This window comes from Pteropus alecto, unplaced genomic scaffold (genome assembly GCF_000325575.1).
Source record: "Pteropus alecto unplaced genomic scaffold, ASM32557v1 scaffold52, whole genome shotgun sequence".
NCBI lineage: Eukaryota > Metazoa > Chordata > Mammalia > Chiroptera > Pteropodidae > Pteropus > Pteropus alecto.
The window spans coordinates 3,236,024-3,251,010 of NW_006433941.1; the positions used below are offsets into that span (position 1 = coordinate 3,236,024).

At 34.2% G+C, this 14,987-nt stretch overlaps 1 protein-coding gene across 1 annotated transcript in view; it reads left to right on the top strand.

Annotated features, from left to right (window-relative positions):
• NCOR1 (nuclear receptor corepressor 1) overlaps positions 1-14,987 on the top strand; it is a 173,975-nt gene that overhangs the window by 23,693 nt on the left and 135,295 nt on the right. The window contains exon 3 of the mRNA XM_015586644.2: positions 9,408-9,541. Within this exon, the coding sequence (XP_015442130.1) occupies positions 9,408-9,541 (134 nt within the window). The remainder of the gene's footprint in view (positions 1-9,407; positions 9,542-14,987) is intronic.

Genomic DNA, 14,987 nt, shown 5'->3' on the forward strand with positions numbered 1-14,987 from the left:
TGGTTGTCTCTTTACCTTGATGGTTTCTTTTGCTGAGCATAAGCTTTTGAGTTTGATATAGTCCCATTCATTTATTTTTGCTTTTACTTCCCTTGCTTTTGAAGTCAGATTCATAAAATCTTCTTTAAGACCAAGGTCCTTGAGTTTAGTTCTTATGTTTTCTTATATGCATTTTATTGTTTCAGGTCTTATATTCAGGTCTTTAATCCATTTTGAGTTAATTTTGGCGCACACGTATATTTTTAAATTGCGAGAACCATTCTCAATGATGGGGCACTAAAGGTCAGGGATTAATTAATTATCTTTGTCTTTTTACTATGGCTTTATGACAGATTTAAGGGAGTGACCATGTCTCTGCTTTTGATTGTAGGATTTGTTGATAGAGAAATACTAGTTGCCTAGATTTTCTTGGTTAAGATCTATGTTTATACTCCAAGTTTAGGTTGAGTATTAAGCTGACCAGGTAACTTGGCCTCTTTTGAGTGATGGTCAGGATAGAGCCTCAACCTTCTTGAGAGATTTGATGGTAGGAAGATGAGTTTGTATGATTGACATACCTTGTGAAAAATAAAATGTGAGGTGAGATTACCATCTTAGAGTGGACCAGGTAAAGGGGTTTAAGATATTTGAAGAAAAAGTGGATGGGAAGGGACGAAATGGTTATTCAGAGAAAAAGAAAGCAAATTTACCAGCAAAATATAGTTGAGTACTGCTTGGTATTACTGAGGACTCCTTTGAAGTATGGCCATGAACACAGAGTGAGAATGGATATACTTTCTTTGTTTTAGGGAAATATTCAGTCTTTCACCATTAAATGTAACATTAGTTGCATGTTTTTGTAGATGCCGTTTTTCAGTTGAAGTTGCTGTCTGTTGTTAAATTGAGAATTTTTATCATGATTGGGTGTTGAATCTTGGCTTCATATACTCCCTCCCCCAGTGCTATTTATCTGATTACTAATTTTCTAGATTATTGTAGCTTCTTTTTTTAAAAAACAACTTTGAGGCTTAGTTTATATATAAAAAAATTTATATATGTATACATTTTGACAGTCATACACCATAAAATTACTACCAAAACGAAGATACAGAACATTTCTATCCTCCAGAAAGTTCCATTTCCTTCCTTCCAGGTCAGTCTTCCTCCCCTATCTCCCACAAACCTTAGCTCCCAGGAAACCTCAGAACTGCTTTCTGTCATAATAGATTATATATACACCCATACATATATATATATACACACACACACACACATAATCTACATACACATATATATTCAATTAATAATAGTTTTTTATTTTTCAGTTATAGTTGGCATACAATAATACTGTATTAGTTTCAGGTGTATAACATAGTGATTAGACATCTGTATAACTCACAATAAATCTAGTGCCCCTCTGACACTGTACATAGTTATTATAATATTTTTAGCCATATTCCTTATGCTGTACTTTCTATCCCCATGACTGATTTGTAACTACCAATTTGTACTTCTTAATCCCTTCCCCCCTTTTCACCTACTCCTCCCAACCCTCCATCCTATCTGTAACCCTCAAAATGCTCTCTGTATCTATGAATTTGTTCTGTTTATTCTCTTCTTTAGATTCCACATATACATGCAATCATATGGCATTTGTCTTCCTTTTTCTGACTTACTCAACTCAGCATACCACCCTCTAGGGCCATCATTAAAATATCTTATTTCATCCTCTTACTTTTAGTCTCTGTGCGTCTTTTAGCCCGAAATGAGTTTCTTATGGGCAGCATATGTAAGGGTCTTGTTTTCTTATCCATTCAGCCACCCTATCTTTTGATTGGAGCATTTAATTCTTTTTCATTTGAAGTACTTGTTGATAGATATGTAGTTATTATGATTCTTTATTTAGACTTTAGCTACATATTTTTTTTCTTCTTAAAGAAGTCCCTCCAACATTTCCTGTAGTATTGGCTTGGTGGTATTGAATTCCTTTAGCTTTTTCTTGTCTCGGAAGCTCTTTGTCTTTCTCTTCTAAATGGTAACTTTGCTGGATATAGTCATCTTGGTTGTAGTTCTTGGGTTTTCATCACTTTGAATATTTAGTGCCAAGCCCTTCTGGCCTCTAAAGTTTCTGTTGAGAAATCAGCTGCCAGTCTTATGGGAGCTCCCTTATATGTAACTAACTGCTTCTCTCTTGCTGCTTTTAAGACTTTCTGTCTTTAACCTTTGTAATTTTAATTATTATGTGTCTTGGTGTGGGCTTCTTTAGGTTCATCTTGTTTGGGACTTTCTGAGGTTCCTGGGTTTGTATGGCTATTTTCTTCGCCAGGTTAGGGAAGTATCCCATCATTATTTCTTCAAATATGTTTTCAATTTCTTGCTCTCTGTCTTCTTTTGGTACCCCTATGATGCGAATGTTGTTATGCCTGACGTTGTTCCAGAGGCTGCTTCAGCTCTTTTCATTTTTTTGGATTATTTTTCTTGTTGCTGCTCTGATTAGGTGTCCCCTGCTACCTGATTATCTAAATTGCTGAATTGATTCTCCATTTCATCCACTCTGTTGATTCCCTCGAAAGTACTCTTCATCTCAGATACTGTATTCATATTTCTGACTGGCTCCCTATTATGTTTCCATCTCCATTTTTATGTTTTCTATCTCTTAAAAGTTCTCACTGAGTTCATCTATTCTTCTCCTAAGTTTCTTGAGCATCTGTAACCAGTGTTTTGAACTCTGCGTCTAGTGTATTGTTTGTCTTCATTTTGTTTAGTTCTTTTTCTGGAGCTTTGTTCTGTTCTTTCATGTGGGACATGCTTCTTTGTATCCCCGTTTTGGCTGCTTCCGTGTGTCTGTTTCTATATATTAGGTTGGGGTCCTAAGTCTCTGGTCTTAGTATGAGTGGCTTTATGTAGTAGGTGTGCTATGGGGCCTCTTGGCACAGACCTAGGAGGGGTCCAGCTGCAGGCCATATTCAGCCACAGCCTGTGCAACTCCAGGGCCACCTGGTAAGAGTTACCACGCAATCCACCTATTGCTGCCACCCGTGCTGGACTTACAGGTGCCTTGAGGGGCCAAGTCAGAAACCGTAGCCGGCTGCCACTGGTGCGAGACTTGGGGCTGCTCAGCAAGAGGTACAGGGCACATTGAGACCAGACACTGCTTCACTGAGTTTTATGAGCCTTTGAGAGACTTTATGGAAGTTCACAGCAGGAGCCAAGACAGCTCGTTTGTATGGATAAATCTTTGGAAGCTGCTTGGGTGGGCCCTCAAGATGGGAGAGGTGGAATCTCAAGGAATTTCCTGGTAGAGCGACCTGTGTTATCCAGGTTGATGGCATTTGCCTCTTTACACTGGGAGAGAAGAGGGCTCATCAGAGGAACAATGGCTTCTGCCTCCCCCTCTGTCTGAGAGCAAGCAGCCCCTTCAGTCCTCGCCCTGAAGCCCAACAGCTCAGACCCTCCCAGCATGTCCCTGGTGCAACCTTGAGCACCTGGCCCAGCATTGGAGCTCAGAGTGAGCTCACAGCCCACAGCCCACTCAGTCTCATTGAGCCGCAGCAGTTGTTGGTTTTCACAGCCAGGGGTTTTGGGGACTTCTTGGCACTAGAACCCTGGGCTGGGGAGCCCAGTGTGTGGCCAGGACTTTTCACTCCTCAGGTGGGAGATATCTGCATCGAGGATGGCCCCCCTCCCCCCATTCTTGATCACCACACGTGGTTGTGGGACCGGGCTGTTTTGTGTCTCCATCCCTCCTACCTTTTTGAGATGACCTGTTAGTTGACGTGACCTAGTTGTAGGGCTTCTGTTCAGCCAGAGTGCTGGCGACTCAGCGTACTGGTTGCTCTGTAGTTTTGTTATAATTTTGGTGTGGTTGCTAGAGGAGGAGTGCCCAGCCTCTACTTTCTACACCACCTTGAAGCTCCTGTTTTGAGTTTTGTATGAATTGTTTTATCTATGGCTTCTTTTGCTTCCCATAATATTTTTGAGATTTATTTATATCTTGGCACAGATAAAAATAAACATCTCAGTAGTGTGTTTTTTTTTTATGGCGAGTATGGAAATACTACAGTTTGTTTATCTAGTAACCTATTCCAGCTTTTGGTTATTGCAAGTAAAATTATTTAGAAAAGATATATTTGTATGTTTTATTTAGATTATATAAAGGAATATTGTCTTTTTTTAATAGTGTCATTTGGAGTTTTAAATTTTTTATCAAGTCTAATTAATTTCTTTTATCTTTCCTGTTTTTTTGTGTCATATTTAAGAAGTTTTTGCCAAAATCAGGGTCACTAAGATTTTCTTTATGCGTTCTCTAAGTTTTATAATTTTGGGTTTAAGTTTGACCTTCTTTAAATTAAAATTCTGTTTACGGTGTGAGGTAAGGATTGTTTTGCCTATGGGTATTCAATTGTTCTAGAAACCATTTGTTGAAAAGATTATTCTTTTCCCATTGAATTACTTGAGTACTTCAATTGAAAATCAATTAACCATATATATGCAAGTCTATTTTTGTTCTCTCTATACTATTCCACTGATATATTTTGTCTGTCTTTACCTCACATCTATCTCATTTTCTATATAACAAACATTTAATCTTTCAATAAAGCACTTCACCTTGTCTTGATTATTATAGCTTTACAATAAGTTGAAAGTAGTATGATTCCTTCCTGAATTGTTTTGAATATTCTAGATTCTATACATTTTAGAATCAGCTTGTCGATTTCTACAAAAATGTTTGTTGGGATTTTGATTGGGATTGTATTAAATCTAGAGATTAATTTAGGAGACAATTAAAATCTTAACAATTCTTCTGGTCCATGAACTTGGTATATCTTTCCATTTATTTAGGTCTTCATTAATTTTTCTTAGTAATGTTTTATAGTTTTAAGTGTATATACAGGTCAGAAATATCTTTTGTCACATTTATTTCTAATTATTTCATATTTTTGATGCTATTGTAAATGATGTTGCTTTTTGAATTTCAGTTGTTCATTGATACTATGTATATTGATTTTAAATTCTGCCACCTTACTTGTTACTTCTAGTTGCTCTTTTTAAATAGATTCCACAGGATTTTGTACCTGGATAATCCTCTAATCAAATAAAGGGTTTTGCTTTCCAAATTGGTTACTTTTTCTCTTTATTATTTCACTGGCTAGAGTCTCTAGTATGATGTCGAATAGAAGAGGTGAGAATGGGCATTCTTGCCTTGTTTCTGATTTTAAGAGGAGAACATTGTCTCTTCCATTAAGATAGTCGTTAGCTTGGGAAATATTCCCTCCTCCTGTATTTTCTTGTAGAGTTTGTTTAGGATTGATATTTTTTCTTCCTTAGATATTTGGTAGAATTCGCCAGTGAAGCCATCTGGGCCTAGAATTTTCTTTGTTGGAGGTAATTAAATTATGAACTCTATTTCTTTAATAGTTGGAATTCAGATTATTTTCTCTAGAGTCAGTTTAGATAGATTTTGTTGTTCAAAGTGTTAAATTTATTGACATAAGTTGTCATACTATTCCCTTATTGTTTCGATGTCTTTGAGATCTGTTTTGATGTCATTATGTTAGGGCCCCTCTCCCTTTTCTTTACTCAGCTAGCTAGAAGTTTATCAATTTAATAGATTGTTTTCTTTGAAGAGCCAGCTTTGGTTTTATCCATTTCCACTATTTTTTTTCCTATATACTGATTTTCCGTCTGTATTATTTTCTTCTTTCAGTAATTGCCCATATAGATCCCATTTCTGACATCTTTTATGCCTTTGTATATAGTTTTCCTTTTGGTATCTTTTTTTGCGGGGAGGGCATGAAGAACATTATTTCACTTACAGTTCAGGTCTTTGGTAATGAACTTTCTCAGCTTTTAGTTACCTGAAAAAAATTATTTCAGCTTTATTTGAAGACTATTTTCACTGGTTACAGAATCCTAGGTTGACTATTACTTTCTTCAGCACTTTAAAAGATGCCATTCCTTGTATGCTGGGCTTGTTCGGTTTCTGACTAGAAGTCTTTGGTTATTCTTACCTTTATTTATACATGAGTATCGTTTCTCTCCCATCTGATTACTCTTAAGATTTTTCTCTTTTATCAGTGATTTTCAGCAATTTGATTACCTTTTTTGTGCTTTTTAAATGTATATGTTATTGTTTTGGACATTCACTGAACTTCCTGCTTCTGTGGATTTATAATTTTCAGAAAATTTGGGCAATTTTTGGCCATTATTGCTTCAGATTTATTTTTCTGTCTTCTTTTCCCCTAGTTTCCTTCTGAGATACCAATTACTCATATTTCATATTACCCCACAGGTCATTGGACCTCTATTCATTGGTTGTTTTTGTTGTTTTTTTTTTACCCATTTGCTTCATTTTGCTATGGTTTCATGTTCAGTGACCTTTTTTCTGCTCTCTCCAATTTATTTTTAATTTCCTCCAGTGAAATTTTTATTGCAAACATTGGATTTTTCATTTTTAATTGGAATGTGAACACTAAATTTTACACTTTTTAGTGCTAGCTTTTGTTGTGTTTCTTTAAAGAAAGTTGGATTTTTTTTCTGGTGGGCAATTAAGTTACTTTTGAGATTTATTTTTTAAGTCTCTTAGGGAAGTCTAGAATAGTCTCTATTCTAGCTCTTATTTATCCTCCACTTCTTAGCTTATCTCTTAGAGTATCTACTAAATGTCTGGTGTATTGGGTGAGGTTTCTTCCCTCTGGCTTGAGGAAATTTGAATCCTGACCCTGTATGAGCTCTGGTAATTGTTCGTTTTATAGTTCCTCCTGATTGTTCTTTCATCAGGAGTTGTTCTTTGCCCAGCCTTTAATGGTCGGGCTATGCTTTTCCAAGCATTTACAGATTGGAGTTCAGCCAAAGACTTAAATTTGGATTTTAGGAAGTCTTTCTCTCTGTAACTCCCTCTTCTCTGGAAGTCTCCAGAAATTCTCTTCATCTGACTTTCCCAAACTGGTATGGTTGCTTTTTCAGTGAAGAAGATTGTGGGGCACTGTTTGGATTCTGTTCCCAGGAATGTGGTTTGGAAATTGCATCCAGTCAGAAAACCTGGTGTATAGTAGGACTCACCCCATTTTCCTCTCAGAGATCAATTTCTGTGTAATCTATTATCCAATGTATGAAAATAGTTCATATATTTTGTCCCATATTTAAGCTGTACTATGGGAATATAATTCTCTACAGTGTTACCTGCTTGTGCTGGAAGCTGAACTGCATTGTTGTTTCTTTTATTTCACTTCTTACTCTTAATTTATCTTGCTGGGTACATCCTTTATCTATTTATTTGTAAATAAATTATTTATTTTCAAGTTTTCGTGCCCCTCTTTTAAGAATGTTTCTTGGTTTTCTTCAGTGTCTTATTTTTCTTGGTTATGTTTTCAACTTTGTATGTTATTCTTTTTAGACTGTATCAATTATGTTTTACTGTTATCTGCCTATAGTGAAGGACTGTGGACCTCTTATCTACTCCATATTATCAGTCTGGGCTGCTCAATTTTATATGTTTATGGTTTTAAAACATTTTTGTTGAAATGTTGTTTATATAACATAAAATTTGTCTTAAAGTGTATAATATAGTGGGTTTAAGTATATTCACTATGTTGGACAACTTTCAGTTAGCCTCTTAGACATTTCATATGAATGAAATCATAATATGTAGCCTTTACATCTGCTTTTTAACTTAGCATTATGTTTTTTAGATTCATCTATGTTGTAGCATGTATTAGTAGTTCATTTCTTTTTATGTCTGAGTAATTTTCTGTTGTGTAGATACAGATTTTCTCTGCTCTCCAATAGTAGATTGTTCCTGTGAAATCTTTCATAAACTGAAATGGTGTAAAGTGAAGAAGAAATTACTATTAATTTATGTGGAAACATTTTTGAGCATTCCCTGACCCCCAAAATAATACTAGGTCATATCAAATAACACATGTAACCTAAAATGACACTAATATATAGTAAAAACAGGATATGATATAAATACACAGTCTTTGTAAAGTAGAGATAATGTAAGTACAGTTTAGTTTCACCTATTAAAAGACTGATTTCTCCTTAACTATAAGATAACAGAATGCCATGCTTTGTACAGCTATCAGACACTCAAGCAGTAGACTTTCCATTTTATCTATTCCTGGATACTGACTAAAAGAGACCACTTTGTTACTAGCAGAACCAATAGTAACTTTGGCAGCTTTCAAGATTCTTTTCCCTGCATGTAAATAGTACCAATGGTGGATGCAGGCAAATTCAACTCATGCAGTATCTTTATTTCGTTCACCGCATTCTGAATGCTTAATTACGTCGTTTTACACCAAGCACAACACCTTTATGAGCTCTCTTAGACTTTTCTGATACCTTAGGACACAACTTGCAAACAGACGCACAAAATAAATCAAGATAAAGCACAGATGCTCACAGACGCAGTTCAGAGCTATAGGGCTTGATGCCAAGATGTTGAGGGTAGTTCCTGGAGAGGAGCTCGGTGCCGCTACTCTTGCTGCTCGAGATGTGCTGCCTCTCCAGTGGCTCTTTGCAAAACAAACCTGAATGCTATTTTCACTTTTTGCCTTTTTTTTGTATAAGTGAAAATTCTCTTCGATTTCTTTGGTTAGTGAAAACAGGTGCTAATGTAGGTCTTTTTGTAAAAGTGGAATGGTATAACTAGAACTTTTGAAAAGTGAGAGACACTTGTACACTACATTTTGTTCGTTCATTCATGAGTTGATAGACATTTGATTCTTTCTCCTTTTTGCCTATTGTGAATAATGCTGCTTTGAAAATTAGTGTGCAAATTTTTATTTGTAGACTTTTGCTTTTAATTGTATACATACCGAAGAGTGGAATTTGTGGGTTATTTGGTAATTCTGTGTTTTACTATTTGTTTATGATTGTTAGCATTAATAAATTTCTTTTGGAGAGAAAGTTTTGCATTTTCAACAAAAAGTCAGCAAAAGAATATTAGGAAAACATAAAACACCCACCTAAAATGATGGAAAAACTATTAGTTTTTCCAGGTTGATTCTCTGGACTACTGTTTCATTTGTAAATATACATGGACTTAACTATATGGTTTCTGTGATCCTTCCAGCTTACCAATTTTGAATTTAAGATTGGAATGCTTTTTAGGATTTCATATTGAACACATGAATTTGAGATCTTACTACGTGAATAATGAAATTAGGAGTTATTGTAATATGTTATTGAGAGAATGAATCAAAATTAAACACTAAATTTTATTTGAATTCTCTCGAATAATATTTAGTTAAAATGTTTTAGGTTTATAGGGAAGAATTTAGATCAATAAAGGATTGAAATTACCATTGCTATTTCTTTCCAAATTAGTGGCCTATAACAGCCTTCGTGTATTTATACTTGGTTTGATTTTATGTTTTTCCACTTTTTAGTTAATAATTAATTTATGGTTATTTTAATACTAGGAATTTGCAGTCCCTGATTATCGTTCTTCTCATCTTGAAGTCAGTCAGGCTTCACAGCTCTTGCAGCAACAGCAGCAACAACAGCTTCGCAGACGACCTTCCTTGCTTTCAGAATTTCATCCAGGTTCTGACAGGTAATGGGATTTCTTTTATTTTTTCTACCTAGGTCTGAACTTGTGAAGTGTATATACTTACAAGTGTGTCATTTTTTGTTGTTTAAATTTAATTTGGTCTAATATCTACCTGGCATTATACAGTTATTACAATATTATTAACTATATTCCTCTGCATTATTTTATATCCCCTTGATATATGTGAATTCCCACACCTGTGGTTGGTATCCCTAACTCCCAAGGGATCCAATTCAAGGAGTCAAATTAAATCAATCTCTGAGATTGGGCCCAGGCATTCATTTATATCTAACATTTCCTAGATCATTCTCATTTGCCTCCAGGATTTCAAATCACTGATTTAGACTTGTTAAACCTTAGTTTTCTCACCTATAAAAATGAGGATAATGGCATTCCTCAAAGGATATAAAATATTGATAAGATAATATTAGCCCATGTAGGTAGGTACTCATTTTCCCTAGTGTCCTTACCATCTATGCTATCTTTGATTCCATTCTCACTTGATATATAAAGTATTTTGAAATAAACTACCTTTATTAAATTGCTTTTCTGGTTTTAGCAATTATATAAAGAACCTGATTTCCTATTTTAAAAATATAGTTACTGTTTAGATTTTAAGATGATAAAAGGTTTGAAATTATTGGGTCCTGTTTAAAATTATTTTAAAATACATTTCTTAATGAAAGTTGTAGAGAGAATTTAGATGACTCTCCCCCAATATTTAGCAAATATACAAAAATAATTTTTTAAAAGGGCTAAAAATACTCCCTTTATAAAGAAGGGATGGCATATAGTCACTGCCATCAACTTGGAAAAGTGGAATTCAAGGAAGGAATTAGAAGAATCTTGCATTACATGGCTTCCTTGTTCTTACTTCTTCTCTCAAAGAAGCTGTGCTGAAGAAAGTCAGTAAAATCCTAGAATTTCTCATGATTTCTCTCTGATTTGAGAACATATAAGTGGAGGTAGTGGGGATGATAGTGTATGGTTTGCTTGGAAATTCCCATTATGTCATCCTGTAGGAAGGGCCATCACAGTGTTTCGTTTTCCAAAGTGATGAGCCAAAACTCTCAGGCCTGGTTTACATGTCTTGCTGCTAGAGTGGACCAGGATTCTTAGCAAAGGCTGTGACAACATCAACCAAGTTTTCTCCTACTCTGCCCCATTTCTCTGTTTTCTCAGGCTGTAGAAAAGAATATAGAAAGCCATATCCAGTCCTCCATCTATGGACAAACACATGCCAGGCAAAGTGGGGATGAGCAAGGAAAACCCACACACCCTATTCCACACCAAAGAGAAAGTCTAGGTGTGATTGTCCATGATGTACGGGATGCTATGAACAGGGCAAACATATTCCTGGAAAAGAAAATTAAAGAAAGTAGTACAGCATGCCAAAAATAAAGACCTCTATGTGTAAGAAGACAAAAACAAGGAACATGCCCCATCAGTGCTATGCACTATGGAAAACCTTAAAATTAATAAAGATGTATTCAAAAAACAAAATAAGACAGCCAAATTAGATAAAATGAATGATTGGACATTCCAGTGCCCCCAAGCTCATCATTATAAATTCATTATATAAAATGAGAAGAAACAAGGAATAAAATAGGTGTGACTAAAAGACCTTTGAAGAAAGTCTTGAGATAATCGTAATGCAGAAGAAAAAGACAAAGATTAAAGCAATTAGAAAGAAGTTGACAAATATGGAGGACAAATTAAAATCATCCAGCATATCATAAGATCATGTGTTTCTGAAGTGGAGAACCTAGTAAAGGAAAGAATATATTCATAATTTTAAAAAATACCTCTTTTTTCTTTGTAAAGTGAAAGAACTTTATAGACTGTTAGGACATACCTGTCTCCAGGAAAAATTACACAGAATGATCAGTATCAAAACAGATCCTGTTTAAGTTATTAAAGTTCAAAGATAAGTAAAATAACCAGGAATTCAGGAAGCAAAATAAATCATTGATGGTGAGAAAAGAACCTGGCCTCAAACTTCTATAGTGACAGAATATAGTAGAATAATAGCTACGAAGATCTCAGAGAAATAAATTGAGGTCCAGGAATATTACACCAGACATGTTAAAGAATAAAAGCAACAGGCAGATATTTTTAAACATGAAAGCACTGAACATTTAAAACTTCTTAAAGAATTTCTAGATGATGAAATCCAGCCAAAGAATGGAAGCCATGGTAAAAGGACTATAGTAAGCCATAAACTGATTTAAGTAGAAAGTCCATAAGAGACACCTGGATGAATTATGGTTCCATAACAGAATGTCAATACTAAATCTTGACAAAATAAAAATAATATAACTGCTCACCTAGAGATATAGTAAGATTGGAAAAATGTTTAAAGGTATGTATTGGAAAAGTGTGGCTGGAGTGATTTGATACTTCTGAAATGGAAATGTTAAATTGAATAAAATTCCACCTTCTTAATGCTTTTAATAATTTTTTCCTTAACTTTTAGTAAGAGGTTTTTGGCAACTAATTTCAGGTAATAAAGGACTGTTTATCTGGAGTACAGCAATTCCTTCCATTTTAAGCTTTATTTCATTTTTTTTCTTTTATATCTGTATAAAAATAAACCACATAGTCTTTTATTTAAAGAGTATTGTACACAATTCTTTTGTTGTTTTATTTTTGCTTGTACATCTGTCCATCCATATTTAAAAATAAAGTGATGTCTGGGAATGGTATTTACGTTTCTTTGTATTTATTTGTGGTGAGATTTGGGATGATTTGCTGCTTAATTCTGTTCTGTATTCCTGGAATTTTTTTTCCTTAGAAAATGTATGTTATTTTATAAGCACAATACTCGTAAAAAGTCAGCTATTTCTGTGAATATCCATCATGTTTTCTAGATTTCATGGGAAAAATTAGTCCACATAACTAGAGTATTTGGATATTTAGATTAAAAGATGCAGAACAATTGAAAATGTTTTTGACATAAAACATTTACTGAGGTAATCTTTCCCCAATGTAATTGGTTTTTTCCCTTGAGCAAAAGACGAAGAAACCAAATCATATTTGTAAATTTTAAAATTTAAATGCAATTAATTTTGTTTCAGAAAACAGTCTTAGCTGGGAATAAATAAAATCAATTGATATAGTTTTTGATCTTCATGGACCAACATGTGGAATAGCTAAGGACTTTAGGACATATTCTACCTAAATGAGAGTTATCTTTTCTTTTAAAATTAAAATAACATAGGTATAGTATAGTATAGTAAATAATCTATTTGATAATTTTAATTTGTTTTAAAGTTATTTAGAGATGAAAGTCAGTAAAATGGAGGAACTTTTAAGTTTAAAAGTCTACAGAGAGTTTCTATGAAAATCTGATGTTTTTGCTTTTAGTTTTATTTTGGAAGATATACCAAATTTTATTTATCCTTTTATCAGTTGATATTTGAGTTTTTTTTTTTTTTTACTTTTATGAATAATGCTGCTATAAACACTTATGCATAAATTTATGCATAAATTTTTGATGGTGTCCTTTCTCTTGGTAATATACCTAGGAGAATCGCTGGATCATATGGTAGTTCTCTCTGTGTTTACTAGTTGAGAAACTACCAGACTGTTTCCAAAGTGGCTACACCATTCTACCAGTGTTGGGTATTAGTTTTTAAAAGGCAGATATGTTAATTTAGAATGTAAATTTCACACTTAACTCCACCAAGACTCCCAATGTATTTGTTTTCACAAAGATTTTTATAGTTCATTTAAGTTTTTTGAAATTTTAAATGTTAAATTATATATTTAATGATTTATGTGTGAGTGATTTTGTTCTTAAAAGAATTGGCAAGCTGAAATGAAAATAATGGTGTTTTTGTTTTGGTTTTGATTTTTGATGGAAAGAGAGTTTTCTATACTCAGTGTTTTTCTTAATTGTCCTTGCCCTGGCTGCTTGAGGTTCTCCTCCAGCATTGAATATTCTTCACCTTATCTGGCTTTGGTAAATCTCACAGGCAGAGTTGCTGGGGGTAAAATGTAATACTTGTAAGTTAGCTTTTCTAAGTCAGCTTTTTTAGGTTGTGTCCTGCACAGCATGCCATTTAAGGGGACAACCGAGGGCTGAAATCCAGCTCAGGCAGTTATCCAGGCCTTGTGTACCAGCAGGTTGCATATGCTTATGGAAATTTCATACAAAATCTTTGTGCAGGCTAGTGATGGTCCTGGTTCTAAGTGCTGTGTTGAGGGGCTTGGTCTTTACTTAATGCCAGTTGCTTGTTTTTATAGATTACCTCTGGCTGCTTTGTGGAGGATTAATTTAAGATATACCAGAAGCCAGAGAGAACACGTAAGGGACCTGTAAGAGAAGGAGAAAATATGGGCATAAGATAGGGCAATGTAAATGTGATGGAGAGGAGACAGACTTGAGTAAATTAAGAGGTAAGGCTGCCAAGACCTGGCAGTTGGCAAAGGTAAGGAGGAGACCTGGATTTCTAGCTTGGTTTGTAGCTTGTCGGGTTTGTTCCATCAGCTATGATAGGGATTAAGAATAGAGCAACAATGTAAAACACCTTGAGTTTGGTATGAATCAAGTTTGGGGTACCCATGAAACATCCAGGAGGAGATGTATCTAGCATGCTTGGGAGGGTCAGGGTTTAAGATACAGATTGGTATATGTGATCCAAGAAGTGTGGAAATTGAAAAGAGCAATAGTTTAAAGATGGCCTGGAGTATTTCTAACATCTAGTCACTGAGAGATGGAAGCCTGTGAAGGAGCGAGGGAAAGGAAAATGATTAAAACGGTAGTCTTCAAACTTGTTACTTAATAGATTCTCTAAAAGAATTTTTAAAAGCTGTATTCTGCATTGTATATTTTTAAGTTGACACCTAAAATTCTTAATAGTAAGTTTAAAAGATGAAAATAATTTGTCATATTGAAAATATTGACATTTTAAAACAAAAGCTGCAATATGCTTTTAAAACTACCCAGTGGACTCTACCAGGGAGATTTGATATCATCTATCTGCTTAATACTGTTTTTGAAAAAAACTTGCCTTTAATAGAGCTTGTTTTTTATTCCTTTTATTTAGAACTAATTTATTCATTCTCTTTTTAGAAGATTTATTCTAACGTGATATGTTTTTATTATTCAAAGTCTTTTATTGATCAACCTATCGTACTTCTTTCTATTCAGTAACAAATAGATATGAAAGTATCTGTTTATAAGGTGCTCTGCTTAAGAAAAAAATTCTGGCCTGAAATATCATAATTATTACATTATATTTATTATTATAAGATTGATCAAAACAATCATTTAAGAAAATGAGAAACATTTATTAAGTGGAAGTAAAATTTTATGGAAATGCATCCATGCATTAATGAGATTGATGGGGCTGTTTTAAAAATGTTACTTATTGCCAGAAGGAAGGCAACATGTATTCTATGTTTTTTTGAATTTTTATAAAATTTATTTGAGCCAAAAAGAGGA